Source organism: Numenius arquata, chromosome 4 (genome assembly GCF_964106895.1).
Source record: "Numenius arquata chromosome 4, bNumArq3.hap1.1, whole genome shotgun sequence".
Taxonomy (NCBI): domain Eukaryota; kingdom Metazoa; phylum Chordata; class Aves; order Charadriiformes; family Scolopacidae; genus Numenius; species Numenius arquata.
This window is the reverse complement of record NC_133579.1, coordinates 73,097,227-73,107,287: the sequence shown is the minus strand read 5'-3', so window position 1 is coordinate 73,107,287 and position 10,061 is coordinate 73,097,227. Positions and strand designations below refer to the sequence as shown.

The following is a 10,061-nucleotide window of genomic DNA, read 5'->3' as shown; positions in this document are numbered from 1 at the left end:
TGCATTGCGTTACAGGTTGGTTTTTTTTTAGTTTTTGAAGGTCTTATCTGCACCATGTATCTGGGCCAGTTCCAGCTGATGCAACTGATGTGGATCATGAGTTCGTATATAAAAAATTTCAGTTTTGCTCATAGGTGTCTCTCAGGTGGACAATACATAAAGGGAAAACAAGGATGGATGAAGATATATTTGACCAACTCCTAGTACTGGATTCAACGGTTAAGAAGATGGGCTGTGAAGTGATTTAGAAGATGCGGGCATATAAAAGCTTGGAATGCTTGATGAGGTTTTTTTTTTATTTTTTAATCAACGTAGGTGGAAGTAAACATTTATTAACATTTAGTCAAGTGTAGTGTAACTTGCATTTGTATTTTCATTGTTATTAATGGAGGTATGTAGAGATATACAGAAACCTTGAGACAGTTGTTTTTCTATTGCATACAGACTAGCAGTCCATTGGAAACAGAGGATGAAAGCATGAAGGTTAGATCTTAGAGGGCGGCAGTTCTTCATGCACAGCTTTTGTCAATCTGGATTTTTGTTTGTTTGTTTTGTTTTCAAAAATAAAAACACAGGAAACCAAGATCAGATGATGGTGGACAGGAAAGGTGACATCATCAGCCAGAAAAACACCAGAAGTGCCTGAACCCCCTCATTCAAGTCCAAAGGTGCTAGTTTCTTCAACAGCTGTCAGCAGCTTTTCATAGAGCATAGAATACGAGGGGTAAGGTGGAAGATCCAAACGGTTGAAACACGTGTGCGCCCTGCAAAAGGAAAATATGCTACATGTTAAGCTTAATCTAAATAACTTGAGAAAATAAGAACTGGGAAAACAAGCTCCTACTGAAACTCAAGACATTCAAGTTCAGTCAAGAGAAATAAAAAGAAATTCTAACTATTTAAGTAAAACTCTCAAATTCCACCAAAATCTGAGGTACTGAAATGTATATGTACATACACATGGATATTTCAAATAGAAGACACGAGTTAAGTGTCAACATCATTCTCTGCTATCCCTGCATTAGATGTTGCAGGGATCTTGCAGAGATCCCCATGGAGAAGAACGCTGGAGGTCACTGAGGAGTTGGAGTCTAGGCCCTGAGAGAGAGAAAACTCCACTAATTTTGGTTGCTTTGGGTTTTTCCAAAAAAAAAAGCAACTCATCCGTACATCCAACATGAGTAGCTACTAAGTTTTGCACCAGTGGACAAGCACAATGTGATGAACTACACTGACAGAACAGGCTCAGCATACGTTTATAGCGAGGCAGAACTGACTGGTAAAAGACCATTCAGGGATCTGCTAACTGAAGAAGCAAGGTTGCTGAAAATATTCCTGTAAGTCAGCTGTTGGCCATCTGCTGCAAGTCTGGCCTTTAAATGTTATTTATTTGTAGTAGCCAAGGCAAAAGCAAAATATTTTGTGCGGAGCAAGCTGCCAATTTGATGACCCTCTCCTTCCCCCAGTTCTATCGTTATATTTACCCCCAGTTGGCAGCACCTTCAAAAGCAGCCGTGGAACGGGTTCCACGCATGCCTCCACCTTGTTGCAGCTTTTCTGGCAGCGGCAATTACAGCCAGATGCAGACTGCACTTCACTGTGTGAGGTGCTACACAAAGGTGGAGCAAAGGAACAGTCCCTGCCCCAAGAGTTCGTCCATTTCAGCTGACTGAAAAAATGCAGAGCTCATTCAACAACCTGGTGGGGGGGAGAGGAGGGGGCACATTTTCACTGAAATTGTTTCATTCTTTTCAGTCAGCTTGGAGTTTTACATGAAGCTGGAAATATTTCTGTTTCTTCTTACTCCCTCTGATAACCGTGAATTGACAAAACCCTACAGAAGGAATTGTAGCCTCAATGGCTAACAATCTCTATGCTTCTGGCCCCTAGTATTTTTAGAAGCCGTGAAGTTTTACTTTTAGCTTTTCTGTCTCATACTTTAATTCAATTTTATTTCTTCAAAGCTGAAGCAGAAGACAGAGCTACCTTGGAGAAACTATTTGAAACCGTGCTAGTCGTATCTCTCAGGCCACCCACAAAGTGAGAAAAACAGGATACTGGTAGATGGGCTGGCCTGAGACTTGCAGATTCAGAGGGAGAGTTTTATCAAGCACCAATGGTGAATCATTAAAAGCAATCAGGCAACTGAAATAGCCAGAGGCACGTAATCTTCACTGCATCACAGAATTTCAATTAGGAGAGCTCTTATCATCCGTTTTCCCCCTCTGAATGAAGATTTGTTAGCTGGTCACTCTCAGGGAGAGTGTACAATAAACATAGAATTTCTGGAAATGAGCTGGGAACACGTGAGTTAGTGAAAGAGGAGCATTAATAAAGCCATTATTTAATATGTCTCTTGAAATTAAACATGGCAGCTCATGTGTATTATCCATGAGTAGCCCTGCACTGTTTATTGTTATCTCAGCAATCTTTGGCAGTGTAAGTTGTTTCTACAACCCATTGCCAATACATATCAACCACTGGGAGTTAATTAACTGAAGGATTCCCGTAGTCCATTCAGAACCTGTTCATCACAGGCAAGACGGCACCATTCAGAGCCAGCCGGTCTCGAGGAGCTCAGCTGCCCGGCTCCAGAACTGGAAGCAGAAAAGTCATGGTGGCTCAGGTGTGCTAATATAACTTTGCTGAACCTACTGTAATATCTCTGTATGGTACTTAACCGTAGCATATTTAATTGTATGAGACCACAGCATCTCAGACATTGCTGTCACGCATCCTATTGTGTGGGGCAGACGTATCCACAGGCACTGATGCTGGTGTTTGCTTTCTGGCAGACATTCATCTTGACTGAACGTTATCTACCTCCTTTCATACTTGGTTATGAAACAACCTTGCAATGCTGTTGACTTTTAGTCATTCTTGACCTAGTCAAACTCAGAAAAAAGACCAATTCATTTTCCTATTATGAGGTTTGCAGAAGTGGTCTCTTCCACAGAAAGTCTCAAGGAATTTATTGCGGGGAGAAACTATTACAAAGAAAGGAAGCAAAAGTTAACATGTTTAGCAACAATGAAGCATTTTGCCAAGCAACACTCTTGGGGCCTGTCTTTTTTCAGTGGTGCCCAGTGACAGGACAAGAGGGAATGGGCACAAACTGGAACATAAGAAGTTCCATCTCAACATGAGGAGGAACTTCTTTCCTGTGAGGGTGGCAGAGCCCTGGAAGAGGCTGCCCAGAGAGGTGGTGGAGTCTCCGTCTCTGGACACATTCCAAACCCACCTGGACACGTTCCTGTGCAACCTGCTCTGGGTGGACCTGCTTTGGCAGGGGGGTTGGACTAGATGATCTCCAGAGGTCCCTTCCAACCCCGTATCATTCTGTGATTCTGTGTTCTCCAGTTCAACAACTTTATAAAAAAAAATCCTTTCACTCCAAGAAACGTCATCAAATAAAAAATGAAAACTAATTTTCAGGAGTACTATGGATGTGAGGTTTACACTTCTACCTACTTAAGGTGCAAAACACACTATATCGCTAAGGGCAAAACCCGAGTTCAAATTCAGGTCTGTAAAACTGATGTGGATCTACTGCAGCTCCGACGATGCTAGGGAAGCCCACTCAATCTTACAACAAGATAATTATGTGCAAAATTGTCTGGCATACATTCAGCAACGGGCATAATTAGCTCTTTGCTGCAAAGGTCAGACATAGCGTCTACTTGTGTAACCGAACAACATATTCTGCCTCACTTGAAACAAGAGAGAGTTGACTGGGACTCGTTCTCATTCAGTGTTCCCTCCCTCCTCGGCGTTGCTGTGGGTAGCACCTTTGCCTCTTGCAACTGAAAGCTGAAACCTTTATTTTCCAAACCGGACTAAAGACAAATTGCTCAGCCTCTAGTCTGTTCTATCACATGCTGTGTAATACTGCAGTACAGAGGGCAATTAAGAGACAAAGATATTTTCCATAACATCCACTGTAGCCTAACTCTGTGCCTTGTCCTCCGAAGAGGTAAATTCCTCCTGAACTACAGTAAGCATAATCCAAGGAACACTTGGTGCACATATTGGGGAGAAAACATTACATCAGTAGTGCAAGAAACACTCGTAGCAATGAGAAAAGTCTCTCTTCCCTTGATTAAGCCTCCTACCACAAAAGCCTGCCGACATTTGAGAGGGTGTTCAGGGAGTGAGAGGTCTGGAATAAGAATTAGACTGCTAAGAGCTTTTATGGAAAGGATTCTGGCTTCTCTAGAAGAAAATGCAAGATAAAGTCATGTAAACCAACTCTGACCCTCACATGCCCTCATTCTCCAGTAAGTAAAGCAGTAAATGGACCACTTAAAATTTGATTCTTCCTGGCAGTCTGTCTTTATTGCTCAAAGCAGTTTTAGTGGGTCTGAACCTTTAATTTTGCTCACCGTTCATGGTGCTGGGCTATTTCTTTTCTTTTATGAATTCTCTCTAAAAATCATAAGCTTTTAAGATTTTTGCATTCTTCTTTTCTTTGTCACTTCCTTTAATCCCCATAATGATGAGAGTCCAAAGGCAGTAAGTACGCACAGAACCCCCTCCTATCTTTTGTATAGCTTGAACCTATCAACTAAACTAAGACTTACATTCGAACATAACCATGTCTGTCAGGCAGAAACAGCATTTCTCCTTTTCCCCTCGCTTTCTTTAGATGAACCCACAAACCACTCTTTGATCAACCTGAGGACCCACAGGTATCAACTTTTGTTCCTTTTGTCTGTAAGAAGAAACACTTATATGCTGTCTGGGAACCACCGCTTAATACATGCCTGTAGAGTTGTAGATGGTATTTCTATTGTATGTAGAAAAGAGGAAAGAGAGGAGGGATGGGAGATAAGGAATGATAAAAGACAGCAAAGCGCACGCACTCAGTCCACTGGGAAAGAAGGAAATTATGAGAACAAAGATCTTTGTAGTCATACTCAATCGTTTTTTTAATTGCTATATGGGATTCTGGAGTGATTAAATACTTGATCATCTAATAGAGACGGACAGAATTCCCTTACAAAAGATCAGATATTTACTAGCATGGTAATCTTTATCACACATAAACTGCAGACAGTATGGTAGTAATCACTAACATTACTTTGCTGAATGAAAATCTCTTTTGATGAAAGGGTAGTTGCAGCTCAGCACTGATGGGGAAAGTGACCTCATTGAGTCAAATGTGATTATTTGAATCACTGGAATACATGCTGAGGTCCTTCCTTAATTGATACTCACACAGAAATAACCTTGAAGCTGACAGGAGTTTTGGCCAGGTGAGGAGCGCAACCAGGAGACTGGGCAGTGGCATTTGTAAGCACTAAACAGTTTTCCAGGCTGAGGTTTTAAGAAGAGAGAACTGTTGTTTCTCCAATAGCTATAGTAGAAAACACTTCCAGTTCTTTGCACAGGTTTGTTTTGGTCCAGGACATCTGCTCCCATAATAGCAGATGAAGCTAGAAAGGCAGTGTCTGTTCATTAATGTTTGGTGGGGAACAAAGAATAAGTTCTTGCAAAAATACTGCTAAAACTGGTTCTGTGTTAAATATCTGCATGACCTAGAAAAGGTGAAGAGAGGCTTCCGGCTTCAGATGAGGCTATAGCTGGAAGAATTCTCCATCCATCCCTACTTAAGCAACCAGTTACAACAAGTAAAATACACAACTCCTTTATTTTGGGAGAAAGTTTTGCATATTAGATAGGGAGAGTAGAACTCAACCTTGATGAACAAGTGGTTGAACCTGTTACCTTTCAGTGTTATTTCATTCGACAAGTTACATCAGTTTGGGAGAAACAAGGCTGCAAATTTACACTGACAGATGTGTAAATCCGGCAGTCTCTTTGGAATCTGCTTTAGGGTCATCGTCTAGAGATCTGGGATTAGAGCAGCATCGCGGAGCTGTATAGTACTTTGATTTTATAACGTGTGTGGACTCAAAGTAAATATAGATGGGAGTAATATGTCTGATACACACGTACACTCCAGAAATAAACCACTGGTGTAATCTAACTCTTAGTTCTCTTAACATGAACATGTTACACCACCGTTACCCTGTTCCTGTAGGGGAACTGGTACTGAGGAACAAGAGCACCAATTTAGAATGAAGTTACAAGATTCTCAGCCTTCCTGAAAAAGTCTTGCTTATCCTCAGTGCTTTCAAGAAGCGCTCTAGGCGTTATGTATTAGTGGTTACTCTTCAAAAAGTGCTGCATTTTAGAAATTTACACCTTTTCTAGGAGTGCCACGTTGTTGTTGCAAATGCAAAAGCACGGCTGGTTTAGGTATTTTCACATCTTTGCTCACTATAAGCAAATGGCATACTCCATTGCTTAAGTGCAAGGACAAGATGTAAGGGAAAGCCACCTAACTACTTCAGCCGTCTGGAGCAGGAGTGAGAAAATGAAGAGTCCTGGACTCTCCTGATAGAGCTAAAAGTCGTCTCAATACTGTAAAAGAGCTGAAAACCCACAGGCCGTACTAACCTATCCCCAGTGCCCCACCATCCACCTGGATGTCAGGAAAGCCAAACACATCAGCTTCCGTAACACCTCTCACAGCACTGCCTTTATTGGGTCAGGGCCTAAGAACGAAGACCAGTAATTAAGAGGTGCAATCCGCACCTAAGCACATAAACGACTAAATCTGATCATTGCTAAGACATGAGAAAGCTGGTTGGTTTTTTCCTAGGACTTTGAAAATGTGGAGCAAGGGTAACTCTCACTGTGAAACTGTAGGAATTGTGAGAAGGACAAGGGAGTTTGTTGTGGTTTATTTTAAACAGCTAAAGTTAGTTACGCTCATATTGTATCACAGGGGCCAAAAGGCCTACAGGATATGACATATGACCTTTTTTTTAGCCTCTAAATCTAAGTAAATATGTAAGTAAATCTAAATAAACATGAGCAATCCATAATCAGGCATCTAAAAAAAGTTTAAAATAACATTTATTTAGTTGCTTAACTAAGGATTTAAGAAGCCTCCAGGTTTAGCCTGTGTGTTTTATGTATTTCTTAACACTGTGTATACTTGGCAGCACCCCATAATTTTATAAAAATGCAGGTAGTAATTCACGGTGCTCAAGCTGTGTTTATTCCCCGTGAGCAAGTGTTGTTTCTCTTTCCCCTGGCTAAAATGAATGCAGAGCTCTAAGACTTCTAAAAGGCGCTAACAACTTTCACCTGGAAAAGAGGCCTCTTTCAGGGAGAGCAACAAGTTTGGTGATCAGCCGACAAACCTAAGAGTTGTTAATGTGAATATCTCGGGGCTAAGTGAATCTAGGTCATAAGTAATGCCTAGGTTTAGGTTCACAAAGAAAGTTAAGCAGAGCAGAAAGAGGCCAATTACCTTTTCAGAACTCGATGGGTCAGCCCAGGGCATTTTCCCTGCACGCGCCAAGGTCCACCCTCCCCTCTCGCCCCTTTCCATCCCAGAAGGATCGCAAAGAGAGCTCCGCAGAAATGCTGCACCAGTCTGTGAGTTCCATTTGCTGCCTGGCTGCAGGCAGGAATGCCCTCGGTCAGCTCTGAAACCCTTACATAGAATCAGACTATATATATATGCTGCAAAAGGAGGATCAGGCCTACGCCTACCAAGCTCTCAGGCTTTCTTTCCACATTGTTGGCTGCAGCTCAGAGGGCATGAATCATCTCACTGACCTTCCGTGTTTTCATCTGGTTTTAAATCTCAGTGCTCACATCTAGCTTTCATGCAAGGCTCTAGTTCTCCATATAGTCTCTGTGGAGTCTTCAGAGTCGATGGACATCAATCAGAATGTACCAGGTGCGATTCAACTCAGCTATTTTCAAAGCCTGTGTTCAGGTGAGATGAATTGTGCCTTAAAAACACAATTACTTCCCTTTTCCTGACTTTCGAGGGAGTCAATGTAAGATGTCGGCTCTGAATATCTGCTGATACAGTGCCCTGGTCCAACTCCTGCGTCTCCCTGCTGCATAAGCACGGGCTTGAGCTGGCTTGTACCAAGAGGGTGACCCTATATTGACTTGCCCTCCGCTCAAGTCCAAGTCTTATACTATGCTAAACATAGTAAACAACATGGATGGCAAGTAATTAGAAAACTGGACCAGTCCCAATGTTAATTGGTTGTCTGAATGTATCTGCAAGGCCTGTGAGAAGAGATTTCTAATCTGTGCCATGAAAATAGCCTCCCTTGCACTGCAGCTGAAAGCAAATGGTAAAAGCAGGAAGAAAGCATCCTTTTGAGGGCAAATGTTAGGTAAATGGGTCACGTTGCTAAAGTATCTCAGAGGCGCAGCGATGCAGCCCCATGAAAAATGCTCTGTAATCTCAATGGGGCAGAGCCTCAGGCGACTGTAAGGACATTCAAGAAAAGTGAGGAAGGATGAGTGCTGGTCATGGGTAAAGTGCTGGAGCAGAACTCAAAGCTGAATGTCTCACTGGCTGTGCCACGGCTGTCTTGAGTGGCCTTAGGCACGTCAGACCTCCCCTCTGTGCCCCAGTCCCTTTGTTCTGAAAAGGAAGATGACCCCTCCTTTGGGAAGCACTGTGAAGCCTGTTGACTCTGTGTGACATTATGGCTCATTTGCTCCTAGCTGGCTGACCGAACCAGATGTAACAAATTGGGAATTATCACCACATGGTCTGAAGTCCCTTCACTAAGATTCCTTGTGATGAAAATGGAGAACCAGCAGAGCAAATGAAGGGATTACACTCAGGTCCCTGGCCAAAACTCAGAGACAGATTCTGGTTTTCATGGCTCTGTAAACTCACAAGTATTTTTACTAGTATTTTGAAAGTAAAGGGAACAGAATCAGCTGAGAGGCTCCTGCTGGACTGGATCTGTTCCAGAATCAAAATAAAGAGAACCAGGTTTGGACCTCTGGAAATCTTTATCTTAACCATTTTCCAGGATTCAAAGTAGCTTAAATTGAGCCTGAAAATCTGAAAGGCAGCAAAAGAAAACACTTTTTTTTCTGAATGTAATTACAGAACAAACTGTTAATTATCTCTTTGCTGTTTTAAGATGTCCATACTGTATTCATTATCTTTCACTGGCAGAGAGGCAAAAGAAGTACTAGGCTCACCTTTCTCACAGCAATTCTCTTTCTATATCCTAGTTGGGACGTACCTTGGGAGGGAGGTTATTTTCCCCCATTTCTCTATACAGAAACGCCGTAGCCCATTGCTCCCTCGGAGAGCTGCAAAGCCCTCGTATGGCACGCTTGATGTCCCAGTGACAAATTGCAACAACCGCAGTCTCTGCTCATTGTTAAATCTCTCCACTGCTGCCCAGAACCACCGTATTACTATGTGGCCATCATGGTAACCTAAACCAAAAAGCAAGACAGAGAAATTAAAATCACCTGCTCTAAGGGGGAAGCATAACACAAATATGTTCCCACTAGCATGGGGCAGTAGATCTCCTACGGAAAAGATCCTGACCTAACAGCATATCTCGTTCTTGATGAGCAGTCCTGGCTGTGGATACCATCACATTATTAACTCATTTGAAACCCCAAAACTCAAATATATGTATTTGAGGTGTATTGGCCTCTCACAAATCCCTTGGCAAGAACTGGAGCTACCTGCATAAGGTATAAAAGACCGATTGCGATACGCCACACAGTGTGAGTCCTAACGACTTCACAATTTCTGGTTCCCAAATAAATTCTCTTTTGGATTGCAAGAGTGTTCAACATATGGAAAGGAGTTTGCTACTGCAAGCCCTTCCCTGGCAAACTTCCCACCTGAGGGGCTCTGTGCCTTGGTTTGTGCTAGTGAAAGCCAGCATAAACCCAGGCTGAATCTGTTTCAATAGCTAAACAGAAAAAAAAGAGGAGGAGAATAAGTTGGGGGACCAGCTGTGCTTGTGGAAAGCTGCATAAGGTAACACAAAGGCTGGGCAGTGAGCAGCAAAGACTTAAACCCTGTGTTTTAGGGGAGAATATGGGAACCTCAGGGACTTTCCTTTTGTAGTGCAGAACTGGCGGATTTCACATTTATTCATCATCCAAGACAGCCTGGATAAATCATGCTCAGCATTTAAAGCAAAACCAGGCCAAGCATTAGAGGAGAAGGGGAAAAAATCCAACTCGACATAGTG

General features: G+C 42.5%; 1 protein-coding gene across 1 annotated transcript in view; it reads right to left on the bottom strand.

Moving 5' to 3' along the window:
• Window positions 1-271: 271 nt before the first annotated feature.
• HECW1 (HECT, C2 and WW domain containing E3 ubiquitin protein ligase 1) overlaps window positions 272-10,061 on the bottom strand; it is a 190,083-nt gene continuing 180,293 nt past the window's right edge. The window contains exons 26-27 of the mRNA XM_074146119.1: window positions 9,087-9,285; window positions 272-764 (exon numbers count right to left, since the gene is read on the bottom strand). Coding sequence (XP_074002220.1) covers window positions 653-764; window positions 9,087-9,285 — 311 coding nt within the window. The 3' untranslated portion in view covers window positions 272-652. The remainder of the gene's footprint in view (window positions 765-9,086; window positions 9,286-10,061) is intronic.